The 17647-nt window shown below is 53.4% G+C and overlaps 1 protein-coding gene across 1 annotated transcript; it reads right to left on the bottom strand.

The window, feature by feature from the left end:
- Window positions 1-9819: 9819 nt before the first annotated feature.
- ZIC1 (Zic family member 1) lies at window positions 9820-16707 on the bottom strand. Its single transcript, XM_058295126.2, has 3 exons — window positions 13333-16707; window positions 11696-11859; window positions 9820-11065 (listed from the first exon to the last, which is right to left on the bottom strand). The coding sequence occupies exons 1-3, from the start codon at window positions 14306-14308 to the stop codon at window positions 10868-10870; spliced, it is 1338 nt and encodes a 445-aa protein (XP_058151109.1). The 5' UTR covers window positions 14309-16707; the 3' UTR covers window positions 9820-10867.
- Window positions 16708-17647: the final 940 nt, after the last annotated feature.

Here is a 17647-nt window from a genome sequence, read left to right as displayed (position 1 = left end):
GCCGCGCCTGGAGACCCAAACCCTGCGTAAGCGGCCGGGGCTAAGCGGGTGGGGGGAGGTCTGCGCAAGGGGCCAGAGGCAAACGCAGGGCAAGTCGGCCGGCGGCGAGTCCTTTCTTCCTTCCACTCACGAGCCAACGTCATATTGTTTCCACTGACTCCAGAAATGTGGACCTTCAAAAAAAAAAACACACCCAGACCCACCGTTTCGACCTCAACGTGATGCACCCTGGAGTTGGTGGTCCCGGGCCCGGGGAGGTTCTCGCCTGCGCGCGTGTCGCTGGAGATCGCAACCTGGGGGGGGGGGGGGGGGGCTGGCACCTGCCCCCAAGGGGGGAAGAGCAACGCGATCTCAAAGTTGCTGGTCTCCATCTTTCCTCTCCCAGCCCTCCCCCAAACTTTTCTACCTTTCCCAACCTTAGCCCAGCTACTGCGACGCTCCCAGACCTAAGGGGCTCTCAAGATTATGGAAAGGTCGGATTTTCCAAAGGGGGCCTCGGCCGCTTTCATCCTGAGAAGCGTCCCCCGCCCCCCCTTCCACGCAGTTGCCCTCCTCCAGAGGGCTGAGGCCGCCCGTTTGGGGAGCCCGCCCAGCCGGCGCTCGACAACGGAGTCTACTGGAACGAGGTCTGGAACAACCGCATTGGCTCTCCTGGGCCTGTGGATTCCCCCAACGTGGGTTCTTGGAAATTATTTCCTTCCTTAAATTCCGTATTTTTCAACCTAACCTATTCTCAGGACAGTAAATTCCTTTCTCGTTTGATTTGACATCTTTTCATGTACGCCCGGGGGAAAGAGGACAGTGGAGGCAGAGGCTCCCGGAGCAAAGAGTTGAAGTGAAAAGTGCTTGGCGTCCGTTTTCGCTTGGAAAGAAAGCGGATCCCGGGGACCGCCCCTGCGCGGCCCTCCGGGTGCTTCTCAGCCCCAGCGAAAGCCGCCGGCGGAAACGAGCGCTCAGATGGGGCAAAGTGCCAGCGCCGCGGCGACCCTCTCCCCAGCACAGCGGCCGCAGGACGGCAGCCGTCCGAAGGCTGCCTGCGCGCAGGGCAAGAAGACTATTTCGATCCGTTCTGCCCCTGCCACCTTGAGAGGAGCTGGGACATTGGGCAGAAGCGAGTTTCTCCCCCTCTCCAATTGAGAGCAGTTAGTAGGCTCTGGTATAGGGAAAAGAGAAGCAAAGTATGTTCTGCGGGTACTTTGGTTGAAGTTAGGGCTTTTATTGTTAGATTAAATGACACTTCTCCCAAGTCGCTTGGCAAACCCCGCGGGCGCCGCCGCACCCTCTAAGCGGCCTCCCTTCCCTGCCACAGCGGCGTCTCCGACCCCTGCCTCATGCCTGAGGCCAGGGGACAGCAGGTTCAGTCGCAGCGCTCCAGCCCGGGGTCTTTGTGGCCAGCCTGCCTTCCCTTTCTGGGCTCCAAAGTTTGGGACAAGTCAGACAGAATTAAATCGAGGTGCCTCAACTTTTAAACGGTTTTCTAAATTGTGACTCGCCGCTCCTTATCTGCCCCACTACCTGGCGGATACAAATGGTAACCCTCTACTATCTCCAGCGAGTAAAACGGGAACAAAAATATGAATCTTCAGCAAGTATTGTCATAACCGTGACACTGTCTTCACAATCTTGCCTGGTGGTAGGATTTCTCAAGACGGAATTCGCCAGAACGACATGATTAGCCTTATTTATTAGCATTGCCTCAGAGTGGTGACTTAGAGGATTTCAGGAATTATTTAAAGCGGGTTTTTGTTGCTGGTGGTGGAGTGTTTGTCTGTCTGTTTGTATTAAAAGGAGCTAGGAATGTGCCTGGACCAGGTGTCCTTCGCTGCACTGTTCAGGCGGCGATCGGTCGGCCTGACACTTGGTTAAGCCCCAGGATTTAGATCATTTCCTCGAACAACAATTTCAGGGAAATCTGGATTCACGGTGTGGGTTTACACGCCCCGCTCGAATGTCTAATGTATCAAATCCTCGTTAACTAACTGACTGCTCCGTGGTCGTGTCAACCAAAGGTCAGCAGCGTGCAACAGGGCATCGTGGTTCAAAAGCGCTCTTCCAGCTCCCTCCCCCCCAAAAAAATCCATCTTTCGCTGTTCAAGAATAGACTACACGGAGCTCCAACCAGAAACTCCAGTGTTGTTTTTCTTTCCTTCCTCCTTTCTTCACATTAGTGACGTATAAACGACGTGTCCTAAGGCAACTACTGAAATATTAAGTTTCTTTTTTTTCCAGGAGGGAAAAGCACGGGGCTCGTGGACAAGGTATTGTCGAAATGTGCTCAAGAGACACGCATAGAGAAGCTGTGACTCTGAGAAACCTTCACTTAAATTAGCAATATTGATAATAAGAATAACTTCACAGCAGTCAAATATACATGATGAATTAACTTAGTTGGAGCCCCTAGTGATTAGACGCTACTTAGGGAAAGGGGCAACCCCCCTTCCGCCGCCACCACCACCCTCGTTCTAGAGACCAGGGGAAAGCTCATTCCTAAATTGTAGCTGAGGTGTCAATAGGGCCACAGAGGATGCGGGACAGTGCAGCTGGACCCTTTACGCCCCCGCCTCACTGGGGAGCCCCGCGACATTGCTGACTGCCTTGGGGACCTCAGTTCCCCCACACACACACCCAGCCCCAGAGGCAGGATTGGAGCGGCTGGTACACCGGCCCATCTTCCAGCCTGCTCCTCCGGCTAAGTCAGACCGGAGGGTGGCGGGGCCGGGTGGGAGAAGAACGCGACTTACCAGGTCTGGGGTCTAGATTTCGGACAAGGATGGCAGCAGAGAGAGGCCAGGCAGGTAGTGTCAGTCCTATCGGAGATCAGCGGGCAACGAGGGCAGGGGCTAAGGCGCGAGTGGGGGGCGGGGGGGGGAGAGCGCCTGTAGGGTTTGGGGTTCTCCCTCCCCCGGGCCCCGTCCTGCGCCCCCCACCCGCACCCCGCCACCCCACGCCGCCTCGGCAGACTAAGCTCGGCCTGGCCGGGCGAGACCCCCGAGCCCTCACCGCCGTTGAACCCGAGCCTCCAGGCCTCCCGGCCTCTGGCGCCGGCCCCGGCGGCGCTGGCGGGGGCGTGCGGGGAGGGGGCGGGCGTACCCACTCTCCCGCCGGGGCCAGGACCCCCGCGTCCCGGGCACAGGCGCGGCGGCCGAGCTCGGCGTCGGGCCCACGGGCGTGCAGGCCCCGGCGGCCCCGCCCCTCCCGCGGCTGGAAAGGTGCTGCGGGCCTCGGCCTTTGCGGGAACGCGCGGGAGCCCACGCGGGGGTGGCGCTTTCCTTGCGGCTCCGAGCGAGCCTGGCACAGGTCCCCACCACGAGCTTGTCGTTCGTGGAGTCTAGATCGGCGCCCCCCCCCCCTGCCCCCCAACATACCCAAACGCAAAAGGACCGTCAGTGAGCAGGGGCTCCCTGGGGGTGGCCCTCGGGGTGGGGGTTCTGGAGCACCAGGGCTTCTGCCACCCTAACCAGACGCCTGTGCACGCTGGTCTCCGAGCGCCTGGGACAGGAGAACGCGACCCCTCGCGCTCCGTGCACTTTCCTCGAGTCTCCGGGATGGGGCTTAGGTTGAGGGGCTTCCACGGGGCCAGGGCCCGGCGGGGGGCAGCGAGAGGCCCCGAGCAAACGCCTCTCCCGGGCCGTGCTGGGGTTAGAGAGTTCCGAGATTCGGAGGCTCAGGGTTTGTCCCGGCAAGGAGGACTCCAAAGCCCCTCGGTCCGCGCCCTCAGGCTCAAAGCTGAAGTCTTGGCGAGCGGTGGAGGTGGCTCGGCGGAACGGCGCTGCGGCCTCCGGGAGACCGGGATCGCCAGCAGGGGAGAGGGCCCTGGGTTAGACCACAGTGGGAGCCGGGCTGTTCTCCGAGGCCTCTCCTGGTAGGCGGTTAGGGGAGCGAGAGGGACGGGCGCTGTGCCCTGCGTCTGTCGGCTCAGGTCAAAGTCAAACTCCGAGGAGGAAGGGAACTTGTCGGCAGCCATTTTCTGAACCAGGATTTTGAAGAAAATGCCCAAAGGTGTAACTCCAGAAACCTGGGGTGGAGGAGGGCCGAGCCCGGCCCGGCTGCCCTGCCCTGCCCCTCCCCTCTGTTTACAAGTGCTGGCCTCTGCTCCCCACAGGTGGTGTGCTCCCCCTGGAAATGCAAGTACATTGGCCACGAAATACGCTCAGCGCGCAGGTCCCCAAGGACCCCAAGATCGTCACCAAAAGAGGAAAGCCACAGGCCTGAACCCTGGCCCTGGCTTCTCTCACCCAACCCTACAATTCCCCAGATCTCTGAAGCAGGACAGTTCTTCCACTGATCTCCCCGGACAGGACGTTTGAGCTCCACAGGTCTACTAGTGAACACGTTATTATTTGGAAAGGATCGAGAGGAAACCTGAGGGCCGCGGAAAGGGCTAGAGTAAAAGGCTCCTAGTGCCCCAAATGGGGTGCGTGTGGGGGAGCAGGCCAGGGAGAGCAGCGGGGAGAGGAGAGAGGACACAGAGCCAGCGGCAGATCCCGAGGCCTGGAGCTGGGCAAGGAAGGGAAGGCGGGCCAGGGGCCGGGACCCCCCTCCCCGGCGCTCCCTGCGCTCCGCCAGGCCTGAAGCGGGCGAGGGGTCAGGTAAACGGAGGGGGCGTTTCCTCCGAGGTGCTAAGGGCAATGAGGACAGCAGGGTGCCAGCTCCCGGGCTGGGGAGGGGGAGCGAGGAGGGGGGGCGCCTCGGTGGGCTCGGGGGAGCCCGCGGGGCCCGCCACCCCGAGCACGCGCGCGGGGCCCGCGGGGAGAGGGGGAGACCCCGCGGGACGCGCTCGGGCCTCGGCTCGCCGCGCGGAGGCCGCAGGCTGCCCGAGCCGCCGCCGTCTACCCGGCATTGTGAACTCACTTAAACCAGCTCGCTCTGAAAACAAACACGTGCAGCTTCCCCCGCCGCACTATTTTGGGAGCCGGGCCAGCCGCTTTCACAGGCCCGAGCCTCCGAGCGGTTCCCCCCGCAGCCCGCCGGGGCGGGGGCGCCTTATGCATATTCATCAGCACGTGGGACGGCGGGCCGCGGGCCGCGCATGCGCAGCGCCCGCCCGGCGCCGGCGCCAGCGCCAGCTCCCGGCGGCGAGCGGGGGGGCCCCTCCAGAGGTGGCAGTCGGGCTTTCGGTGGAGGTGCCGTGGAGAAGCCTTGCTGGTTCCCCCTACCCCCACCCCCGAAACGTGTGTTCCTGTATTTTCAAGGAATCCTCCAGGACAAAACCCCCTCTACTCTCTCACCCCACTCCCACCCCACTCTCATGCTTGCCCTTTCTCGGGGTTCACCTTCCTCGCAACTTGTTTTTTTTTTTTTATTAAGTCAAAGGTCAGGGTTTTCCCGGATGGAGAGGGAAAATTTTTAAAGAGGGATTGGTAGGTGTATTTCTCTTACCCTCTTTTCGTTCCTATGTTTTCTGCATGGGAATTGTTGCACAAGAAACAGATGCAAAAAAATTTTTTTTTTCATTTTGTTTTTAAGATTTACTGAGGTCGAACGCCTTCCAAGTTCTGTTGGTTGTTCTTTGGATTTTTTGTTTTTTGTTTTTTAAGATGTGATTCCAATCTGTTTAAATCCACACTCAATGCTTGATTCCTGTACGTGCTGTGAGGTGAAAAATGGCTGTGTACGTTCCACAAGCCGTGGATTCTCCTGTATTTACTTAGAGAGGCGCCCACAGACATCAGAGGCCGCCAAAATATTGTGGATAGTCACACAGTCTGTAAATCTCTGGCTCTTCACTGCTAGACAATGCCATTTCCACATTAGATAGCAAAATCCGATTTCTTATTCTGGAAAAACCCATCTCGCCTGTATAGTATCAGTTGGAAACTTCATACTGTTTTAGCTCAGCTCTCTAAGTGGAAATCAGCGTTAAGAACTGATGACAGATTCCAGCTTGCACGGTAAAAAATAGCCCCTGGTTTGGCCTGATCGTGTTTCCTCTTGCTCGCGGTAAGATTCTGGAGGGAACCAGTCTTGCATAGATAAATGGAGAACATTGCCCACATTTCGTGCATATTACACCATTATATTTTCAATAAACTTTGAGGAAGGGGATCGAATGTAACCTGATATAGGAAGTTATTAACATTTTTTCTTATTTCTTGCCCCAAACTAGTGATTCTCATTTGGGGAGGGAAAAAAAAAAAAACAGATTGCCGCTTGGTTACCACATAAAAGCTAACTTTCTCTATCTGACCAATTTAAATGAATTCATATTATAGAGGATGGATGGGGTGGTAAAAACAGAAAGAGAAAGCACCCCAGCTAAAGTGAGCCTTTAGTGGGTTGACTGACAGAAATGGTTAAGTCTTTCCATTGCTACAATGTTTTCAGGATTCTAAAATCCAAGAGTGACCACCTTTATGAAAACAACACTTTTTTTTTCTAACATGCACACCTAGTTCTAAGAGCTACATTAGGTCCTAAGAGGAGGCAAGAACTCTGAACCTTAAGAGAAGAAGATAAAGCTGCAATGAGTTGGGGGAGGGGGGAGGAAGCAATGTATGTTGGGAAAGTATAAAATCTGATGGCTTCATATCTAGTGCACCAACAATCAAGAGCACAAGTTCAGGGCCTTCATTTTGAATGTGCCACTCCCCAGCCCATCTTAAATTGATACTGCTCTTTATGGCCCAGGGCCTTCTCCAGGTGGTTTCCTGGAAAGCAGCAGGCTCAAGTACCAACTCCATCAGCACCAACTTAAGAGGAGTCCAGGGCACAGTTATACTTTGGCCTCAAAACTGAAAGGTCTGGAAGGTTTAGTGCTAGGTGAAGGGTTTAGGAGGTGTAGTTTAGTTGCCAACCCTTTAAAAGTTCTGAGGGAACTTGAGGATCAACAAATAAAAACATCTAAATGCCAGGCCCATCAGCAAGGAAGGTTAGTGCTATTTTCATTGTCAGCTAAAGAAGAAAAAAAAAAGATAAGCAGATGGGGCAATTGAAAGGTTACATCTTTCTTTTGGAGGTGGTTTGCTTCTTAAAGGTTAACTTGAATGCTTGACTTTAAAAAATCAAAATCATCAACTGCAAATGCTTAAAGCAGCTGGGGGTAGCTTTTGAAAGACAAAACAAAGGATCTGAAATGTTTGAAAATTACTTAATCCCCATATAAATGGTGCTCATATATTTAGAGGCCTGCTCTATAAAATGTACACACACGGACCACAACTCATTTTCTTCATTTCTTAAATATAACTGCTTGTACTCAGGCATTTTCTTCTGACCCAATATAACTTTTTAATAACTTGTCAGCTGTTCTGATCATTTGATAGTATCCAGAACACAATGCAGTCACGATATGAACCAGGAGAGCTTGCTGCCTAAATCAAAATCCACAGCTATACACAGAAAGCAGCCATTTACAGTGTCTTCAGTTCCTGCTAAATAGGGTCTAACAATATATTTCTCTGTTCACATTCATGTATTTCAAAAGCTAATAGCCCATGAAGAAAAGTATGAAGACTACATCTCAAGAAGCAGACATTAAAGGTACCAGCAAAATAATAGACTACATTTAAGTTTGAAGCATTATTTTAGGCGACCTACGTCGTTAATGACTTTTTCTTTGTGGTGGGTGTTGGTGGAGAAAAGGCAGATGAGGGGTTGGCATGGATGCTGGTTTCTACTCTAAAAGTTCCATTTCTGCCAGTGGGATTATTCACAAAACCCCAGTACTCCTCAAATGGAGTTTAAAAACGGATTTGGGTTTCACAGCCTAAAGAAATTGTTGAAAATATAAAGTAGATTCCTCACCCCATAATACTTCTCAAATGGCTTTTTAAAAATTGTTTGGCCTTTTAAGTCGAAAGAGTAGATTTGAAGCAAACATTTACCCAAAATTTGATTTTTTAAATATCTTATTTAAATTGTATCTCATGGTGTGAGAGTTATTGTGCTATGATAATAAGCAATTAAAAAAGAAGGGCACCAGGTACGTAACGTATAATCGGACATTTGTGTTTCCAAATTGGAAGTAAAACATTTTTTTAGAATGATCACAGAATATTTTAAATGCATTTACTGTGGTCTTACATGCACAAGCAAAGTTTTTTTTTTAAGTACTGCTATTATTTTGATTAACATTATCCTGCTCACTTCAGGTTCCCAGACAATCTGATCTCTAAAGGAAAGGGAAGAATTATTAATGGAAGTGGAATTTTTCCTAGAGAGATGAACTATCTTTACTCCTGTTCCTAGTTTTGTGGATCATTGGGCCTAAGTTCTGGAGTCTCTTCAGACACTACACTGCTCATTTCAAACCTCCAACGCCAACTGGGACCAGCTTTTGGTCTCAGATTTTCGAAGCTAGCAGTACTTAGATACCAGTCATTTCCAATTTCCTTAAATCTCGCCAAATCTTGCAAGGTGGCGCTCTTTTCATGACAGGGCAATATTACTCTTATAATCAGAATAGCATTTTCTTAAAAGTTCAGCATCACCATCCCGGTAGTTTCGATGTGCTGTAGATAGTGCAGCAAATCCTTTCCTCAGCAACTCAGACTCTGTTAAGTGAAAGTGACTAATACAAATACCAAAGATGAACGGCCAAGTCAACAAAGGATTTTTAAACAGAATTTACATTTTTGATTTTCTAACTAGTCAGTAGTGCGGTATGAAAAATTCATATCGCTTTAAAAGATATGTGTATTAAGGAGTTCGTATACTTTTAAGGGTTTCTCCCCTTCTTTTCCTTTTCAGTTTATATGGTGCACAACTTACAACACACAGGCTATTAAAGAAGCAGTGTCAGGCTCTCCTTGCCTCCAGTGGGGTCAGTTTCAGCTGCCCCTGGCTCTGATACATCCACATCCACGTCCTCGCGGCTACAGCCAAGGGCCTGATAAGTGATCTCTGGCTACGTAGTCTGCCTAATGGGGCGATCATGCAAGCTACAACCAGAGACAAAGAAGCCGGCGTTCCTACCAGCGCAGCTAACTTCGCGAGAGCAGCATAGCTTGCAAATCTATCAAACTAAACTGCAAAAAAAGACAATCTGATTTAGAGAAAAGGCGTTCTGCTACAGTCATTAAGCACAAGTAATTTAGATTTTTTATATTGTCTTCTCATTTACAAATTTACTGTATCAACGCCAGCCAATGGAACGAATTTCTTAAGTAAATGAGAAATAAATAAAAGAGAAAGATAATCAAATTATAAAAAATAATTCTCTTCCCTAGATGTATTTTTGAGCGAACTAATAACAGTAGCAAAGTTATCGGAATAATAACATATCATAGAAGTAATTAATTTAAATTAGCATCACATTGGAAAAAATAGAAGTAAAACGCTTTATGGACATTTACTTTTGTACAAAGAAGGCAGGCCTGAAAAAGCATGCATCGACATCTGAAAATTAGTTATGGCCACAAATGGTATAATGGAAGACAGCAATTTAAAATATGATATTGTAAATCTGCAACTCGGTTTCAGACGGGGGAATTTAATTTGGGGAGCAGCGGAACTCTCCGCGGCAAGTTCATTTGCAACGCTGCAGAGTGAGCCCCTGAGCTTCTGACAATTCGCGTGCATTAATATTGATGTCGCCTGTGCAATCTATTTCTGTTATTTTTATGGTTGTTATTCTACGTCGGCAAAGGTCATTTAAATTATACTGCGGCCGAAAATTTGTTTCATAAATTTTGATATAAATACTAATTACACCCTCTCGGAGAGCCAGCAGGGTAGCTTTCATTTATCACGTTTATAGGACCTGCGATGACAGAAAGGGAAGGCGAGGAAGACGGGGGAGCTTTTCCGGGGATCCACTAAGGCTGGCAGAAGAGGCAGCAGGTAGCTGGGGGGCGAAGAAGAAATTCCTACCACAATCACTGAGATTTAAGAATCTTTAATAAGGTACGAAAGGTTACCAAACAGTTCTGGAAACTAAAGTGTACATACGAGTTCTTCTAGCCATAAATATTGAATATCTGTAACATGGATAAACCGGCCCTTTACATGCGGATAAATATGGAAACTAGGAACTATTTACATTATGTGGTTGTATTTTTGATTTGCCAAAAGCAACGGACAGATATAGTTTATATCTTTTTTTTTTAATATCACTTTACATAAACAAATGGAACAGTTTGACACGCAGATCCAGGCTCATACTATACGAATTCTTGACAGGACGTGAAACAACATTATACTGCACTAAAGTACTTAAACTTTGGGACGAAATGTTTGCACTTTATACAAAAAAAGCACATTAATACCAATAATATTCTGTTAGGTCGACGTGGAGACTGTAATCGTACAAAGTAATTCACATTTTGGTACACATTTACTAGAACATTCTTGCCATCCAGTACAAATAGTTGGCTTTCAGCCGCCCACCCCCTCCCTCTCCCCCCACCCTCTTGGCCCCACCCCCTCCCCAATGCAAAGACCACAACGCCACGATCCCCCCCGCCCGTTCCAACCGAGATGTAACTATTTACAGAATCCAACAGTACAGTTTTAAGCTAATATTCTGTATTTACAGGAAAGCAAAGGGGAGGGGGGGAAATAGCCGCAGCCCGCGAGAACCTGTTCCGATTCGGATGAGAAACTGGCCCCGGGGGTTGGCAGCCTTGGGTCAGGCGGCCGCCTCCACCTCGACCACCGCCCCCTCCCGCCCCTTAGCAACCAAGCCTTTACCAAAAAAAGAAAAAAGAAAAGAAAAGAGAAAGAAAGAAATAGGAGATTTCTAAAAGGTCTGATGCTTCCTCTCTGTTACTCGGTCCTGGGTCTACTGGCAAGTATAAAAAAAATAGGATGGTGGGGGTCTGTCTGGGGGGCTGTTTTGATTCGCAGGATTCTTTCAGTAAGATTTTGGGTGTGCGTGTGTGTGCTCAGTCTCTTAAATAGGGTTTTGTTCGGTGTTCTGTTTCTGGTTTTAAACGTACCATTCGTTAAAATTGGAAGAGAGCGCGCTGTGGCCGGCTGTGTGGTGGACCGCGGAGGAGGAGGGCGACAGGGAGCTGGTGGCCGGGTTGTCTGTGGAGGGAGACACGATGGTGGGCGGAGTGGACGACTCGTAGCCGGAGCTGGCGGCCGGCGAAGGCTGCGAGCCCTGCGAGGACGATTCGTGGACCTGCAGGAATAAAGTGGCGTTTTCACGGGCATAGGGAGGCGGCGCGGCGGCCGCTCGGGGCCCGGGGGCAGGCCGCGCTCCCCTGGCACCCACCCTGGCCCCAGCCCCCAAGCCCCGAGAGCCGGAGCCGCCGGGCCCGCGGGGTCGGGCCTCGGCCTCCGCGCCTCGGGCCTGCAGAAGCTGCGCTCCCGGGAACGAGCGCGCTCCCGGGCCTCGCCAAAGCCAAGCAGGTCTGGAAAGGGGGAGGTCAGAGGCCAGGCCAGGGCCGGCGAGAGCCGCCTCCCCGGCCTTCCCTTGCCCGGGTTTTAGAGCACCAGGAGCTCAGGCCTGCGCCCAGGAAACCCACCCCGGCCGCTCCACGCCGCCCGCGGCCAGGGCGCCAGCGGCGGCGGCGGGTCCCTGCGCCCGGGCCAGACGCGGACGCGGCCTCCTCTCGAGTTCGCGCTTCCCGGGCCTTTTCTTAGGGAGCAGCGATTTAGAAGGGCCTTGGGTGCCCCCCCCCCCCGGGCCCCGCACACCCGCGCTCGGCCGAAGGGAGCCTGCCGCCCGCGGGGCGTTTGCGGCCGCCCCCACGCCGGGGAGGAGAGGGGCTTCAGGCCGCAGAGCGCGCGGCGAGGGCGCGGCGATTACCTTCATGTGCTTGCGCAGCGAGCTGGGGTGCGTGTAGGACTTGTCGCACATCTTGCAAAGATAGGGCTTGTCGCTCGTGTGCACGTGCATGTGCTTCTTGCGGTCGCTGCTGTTGGCGAAGCGCCGGTCGCAACCCTCGAACTCGCACTTGAACGGCTTCTCCCCTGGTACGACGGGTGAGAAAGAGGGGGGATCTGGTTAGAACCAACCCGGAGGCCGCTTGTAGAAAGAAGTAAACAAGTGGGGGGGTGGGAGGGGAGAGAAAAACAAAATAAAACGCCAGCGGATCGCGGTTAGCACTTGGCTAAACTCAGAAACCTGAATCTTCTGTTTATTCATACGTCTGCAGAGGATTTGTAAATAACCTTGATTCTATTTTTAACCTTCTTTCTAAGCTCTAAGGTATCGATCAGGTTTTTGGAGAACGCAGAGAGGCCACGGGTCTGGCTGCTGGTTTTTCTGCCCGGGGCTATGCACCCGACCTCGGGCGGCTTCCACCTCGCTTTGGGTTTCTAATTTTCCCGTTCGGCGCTGATTCTCCCGCTGTTTGGCTCTCCTCTCCGCCCCCTCCCCCCTCCCCACGCTCCGCACCCCCTCCTCGCCTCCGCCATTCCCCCCCACCCCCCACCCCCACACGCTCACATTTTATTGCACAGTTTGGGCCCGGAGCTCGGCGCCGTGAAGTCTTTCCTGACCCGGCCCTGAAGCTCCAAGTTCCAAGCGCCGTGCTCAGAAATCACCCCCCACACCCCGGAAGAGGGAAGGAGACCTCGCGCCCGGCCTCCTGGGCGCCGGGGGCCGGGGAGCGGCCTGCCCCTCCGCAGACCACAGCTCTGTGCCCTCCGCGAACTTTTTTTTTTTTTTTTAATGCTCCAGGCGGGTCTCTTGATATGTTTAAAAGCCAACGCTTTTTGCAAACGGCCTAAGGAATCTAATCGACAAAAGGAATTCCTTGCCTCCCGCCAATACCACCCCCCACCACCACCCTCTAACCTACTCTCTATCCAGTCACTGCTAAACTGGGCTCTTCAAATATGCATACGCCTGCAAAAGCCTCTTCGGGGCCCACTTATTGCCACCACTACCCCCCTCCCCCCCCTTTACGCTGTCTCTTTCTTTCTATCCCTTTCTGGTTTCGTTTCTTTCTCTGCCCCCTCACTCGATCCGTTCCAATTTCCGCAGCCCCTTCCCTTGGCAAAGCCCTGCCTGAGGTGCGTGGAGAAGGATGTTGGCAGGAAGCAAGGGTTTAGATTTGTCTGCAGCCCGAACGGCTGGCGCCTCCGCCGCTGCTCGCAGCCCGCCACCTCTCTGGGCTTTCCCGCACCAAGCGCTCTGCCACGCGGGCCTCGGCTCCCGGCTCTACCCGCTCCCGGCGCTTTCTGTTCTGCCGAGCTTTTTTTATTCCTCATTTTCTTTATCTCTATCCCCAGCGCCTTCTCGACCAACCCGCTCACTGTTTGGTTTTGTCTCCATAAGTGCAAGCCCCAAACTAAAAGCCAGCGCACGATTTCGCTGTCTGCCGGAACCTGGCGCCAGGACCTCACCGAGGCCGGGTTGGTGCTCCCCGGCCTCTGAGTTTAGGATTTCGGGTCCCAGGCCCAGGGTGGGAGGGGAGTCGCGGAGAGCAGTTTCCGTACCTGTGTGCGTCCTTTTGTGGATCTTTAAGTTCTCCGAGCGCGCGAAGACCTTGCCGCAGCCAGGAAAGGGGCACGGGAAGGGCTTCTCGCCCGTGTGCACGCGGATATGGTTGACCAGTTTGTATTTGGCTTTGAAGGGTTTGCCCTCGCGTGGACACTCCTCCCAGAAGCAGATGTGGTTGCTCTGCTCTGGGCCGCCGACGTGCTCCACGGTGACGTGCGTGACCAGCTCGTGCATGGTGCTGAAAGTTTTGTTGCACGACTTTTTGGGGTTGGCCAGCTGCTCAGGCTCGATCCACTTGCAGATGAGCTCCTGCTTGATGGGCTGGCGCATGTAGCGGAAGAAGGCGCCGGCGCCGTGGTGCGCGGCCATGTTCACGTTCATGGGCCCGTAGCCGTGCAGCTGCGGCGCGGCATAGTGGTCAGAGCGGGGGCTGGTCACCTGGCCGTACTGCTCCGGCCGCGGGTACATGTCCCCCGAGAAGCCAAGCCTCATCTGCCCGTTGACCACGTTGGGCGACGCGTGACCGGCCGCCTGCTCGTGAAGCCCGGGGAAGAGGAGGTGGCCCGCGGCGTCCGTGTGGCCGTGAGGGCCCCCGAAGCCCCCGGCCGAAGCGGCGAACAGGCTGTGCTGCGCGCTGGCTGCCGCGTCGCCGAAGCCCCGGTTGCGGAACAGAAAGTCCCGCGTGGAGTTGAAGGCTGCGCTCGAATAGGAGCCGACGTGGCCCGGGTGGTGATGGTGGCCGAGGGCCGCGGCAGCCGCGTAGCCGGGCGCCTGCGACGTGAAGGCTGTCTGGCCGGCCGAGGCCAGCTCGTGCGAGCTGGGGTTGAGCTTGAAGGCGCCCATGCCGTCGGCGAACGGGTTGATGCCCAGGCCCACGTCGCGCTCCGCCACGTCGCCCGCCGAGTGGTGGCGGGACGCGCCAAAGGTGGTCACGCCGATCGCGGGATACTGGGGGCCGGCGTCCAGGAGCATCGTGGCTGCTCCGGGCGAGCCCCGGCCTCCCCCGCCCCCCCCACCCTCGCCCGCCGAGGAGGGAAAATCGGGAGGAGGAGGAGGTGGAGGAACGCGAGGCGGAGGAAGAGGAGGAAGAAGAGGAGGAGGGAGGGGGAGCCGACCCACCTCGCGAAGTCCTAGCCCAGAGGCAGCGGCGCTGCGCTCCCGGGTGCCGGCCCGGCCGAGCGCGGGGAAGCGGGACGGCTGCGGGCCGCGATCAAGGCGGGCTCCCGCGCGCGCCGCGCAGACCCTGCCGGCCTGACTCACACTTTCTCGCCGATCAGTCTCCGCCGAGAGGGCCCCGCGTCAAGGCTGCCCGGGGGGAAGCATGGAGCATCTCAGCCCCCCCAAAAAACTTCCTCCCGGATTTGTGGCATAGAGAAATGTGAGCGCCGGAGCCGCGACTGCTCGCGCTCTCTCCGCCTGGCGCCGCGCGCCCCTCCTCACTTCTCCACTAGCCCCTCGCCCTTTCTTTTCTCTCTCTCTCCTTTCTCTCAGGCGCGTCTCCTCGCTCCTTCACTCTCCTTTTTCCCCCTCTGTTTTTTGGAAAAAAAAAAAAAAAGAAGAAGAAGAAGAAGAAGGAAGAAAGAAAGAAAAAGCCAAAGCAAAGGCGCAAATCATGCACAATATTGTCTTTTGCGGTTTATCTTCCTGGGGAGAAACTTTCACCTCCTCAGCCGGGCGGTGAGCGCGAGACTGATAGCAGCAATCATTCCTGCAGATAAATGAATTGAAAGGACGACACCGTCCCCCCCTTGATGAATGGGAGCAGGGGGAGGCGTCACGTGCTGTCGACGTGGGCGCCCATTGGTGCGCCCGCGCTCCCCCCGTCCGCAGCCGCCGCGCCAACGGAGGGCGCGCCGAGGCACCGCGAGCCTCTCATTGGCCCGCCCGCCTCATCAATCCCAGGTATTGTAAAGCGTTTGACATTCCCTTTTGACAAACAGGGCTGCCAGGAGTAGCAACTTTTTTTTTTTCTAGCCAAATTTTTTTCCTCTTCTCACGGAAAAAAATTTTTTTTGCCACGATTCCTTTTCTTTCTCAGTCATATTTATCCTCCCTCCCCTCCCCTCCCTTCTTCCTCCCTCCTCTCTCTCTCTCTCTCACGCTCTCTCTCTTTCTGTCTCTCTCTCTCTATCTATCTTGTCCTTCTTTAAACCTGCTTTTCTCTGAGCGATTATCTACTTCGGGCGTCTTCAGGAGAAGGCGGGGATGGAGCTAGTAAACATAGCTGAGGCACTTCTAGAATGTCCCGATTCAGCAACTTTCTTTTCTTTCCTCCCCGTTTTCCCCCCTTCAAGAGCAGCAAAGGAGGCTTTTGTTATTTGCTCCTTTTGAAGTTCGCTTTCCTTTTGCCTCGTCCCCCTCTGGTTTATAATTTAAGATCTCGGAAGCACACGGACACGCTACCCTTTGCAAGAGAGGTGAATTCTCAGAGTAACCGGCTCCCTCGATTTTCTCGCTTTTATCAAATCATCAGGTCTCCTGCGCCCCCCCCCCCAATAAATACACAAACATAGGCGGGCGAGAGCTCTTAACTTTCCAGGTTATTGCGGTTTGTTGGTGTAATTTTTACTGGATTGTTGCAACTATTATTGCCGATTTTCTTTTCTTTTTCTCCCCCCTTCTTGTGTTATCTTTCTTTTTTCTCCCTTTTCCCATCTCTCTCTCGACTGCTCCCGCCCACCTACCCCCCTTCTGCACCCCACGTTCTCAAGCAGGGCCCTTTTCATTCAGGTAAAACTGTAAATTTCCCAATGCGCGCCATTGTTCCTCGGGGCTGCCCCAAGCTCCCTAGCGATCCTCGAATACTTTTTTGGTATTTAAATCCCAGATAGATAGGACCAATGTAAATTTTGTGACATTCAAACCTTTTCTAGTTCACAAATCAGTCACCCTTGTCACAGTTATTGAAATTCCGCAACTCGCCACACCAGGACGGTGGAAAAAGCGGGCGCGGTCTTTGTTGCCGACGAGGCTTTTGATCGCCAGAGAAAATTTACTTACCTTCAGATGAGTGAGCAGAAAAAGAAATAACACTCCCTTTGATTTAGTCAGGAAAATGCAGACATTTGGATTCAGTGCAAACATACAACACTCGCTTGTTTTCGCGATGCGGCCCTCGATTAACCTGTCTTTGCCCAGTGCAAAGTCTATTCAACAACTGCGCGTAGTTGCTTTTTGTCCCGTCTACAAAGAGCCATTGACTATATATTAAAATGATTGTTGAAAGGTAGAGGGGTATGGCACTTAAAAGCAAGGGAAAAAAATCCCTGTGACTCAATCAATTAAGCCGAGCAACATTTATGCATTTCAAAAAATGCACGCGGATGCGGGGGGTTGGGGGAGGAAGGTTGCATTTCTCCGCAGCTCTGTTTAAACCCGGCAGCCCCAACGGAGAGCTGAGCCGAGGCGTCTGCATATTCATTAGGTCTAATTATTTTCTAGTAAGGAAAACACAAAAAGCCAAGAGTCGGAATCCTTCAATTTACCCTTTGTTTCTAACTTCATTTGGCTTCTTTGCAGCTGAATCACAGCCCTAAACTCTTTTTCCAGACAAAGGAGCTTCAACTCATCCTTTCACAGGCGGCCGGGTTAGGAAATTCACCAGTGCCCGGGCCAGAGGAAAAGAAAATGAATATTTCTGCCCCGGCGTCGGCCTCGGCGGCACCGGCTGGAGGAAGCCAGGGTCAGCGACTGCCGCTCCTTGCCTTTCTGGTTTTCTGGTCTTTCCAAGGACTAGATATTCAGGCTTGGGGCTAGCGAGCTGGGCTGCGCTTTCTCTGGGCTCTCCCGACTCAAAAACCGGCTTGGGTATCCGGGATGGTTTCCCGGTGCCGGAAGGGAGCTGGCCGAGCATTTGCGCTGGTTAAACTGGGAAACAGAAATTCGAGAAAGAAAGAAAAAATCAAATTCTCTGTCCCCCAGCAACAAGTCTGAGTGCAGCCGCCAAGCATTCCCCCGCCAACTTTGAGTGGAACCGGGCTGGGGTGTGGAGGGAAGGGGCTGGGGATTGAGGGCTGGCTTGTTTGCTTGCTTTAACCATTATACACTTTTTCAAAAAGAGAGAGATCTGAGCAACGCGGAGTCTTTTCTGCTACCTGGAAGAGGAAGTTGCATTCTGCTTTCCCCAGAGCACTTGTAAGAACCTTCTCTAGAGGCTGTCCTTCTCTCGCTGGGGAGAACAAACGTTGAACCCACCTCGCCTTGCCTTTCAGAAAAACAAGGGAGGGGGCCTGAGGAGGGTGGGTAGCCGTTGGGAGGGGGAGGGAAAATAATTCTTCAAAAAAGAAAAGTCAGCCCTCTCCTCTGCAGTCC

Source organism: Dasypus novemcinctus, chromosome 4, assembly GCF_030445035.2.
Source record: "Dasypus novemcinctus isolate mDasNov1 chromosome 4, mDasNov1.1.hap2, whole genome shotgun sequence".
Lineage (NCBI taxonomy): Eukaryota > Metazoa > Chordata > Mammalia > Cingulata > Dasypodidae > Dasypus > Dasypus novemcinctus.
Note: the sequence above shows the minus strand (reverse complement) of the source record. Positions and strands in the feature narration are given on the sequence as shown.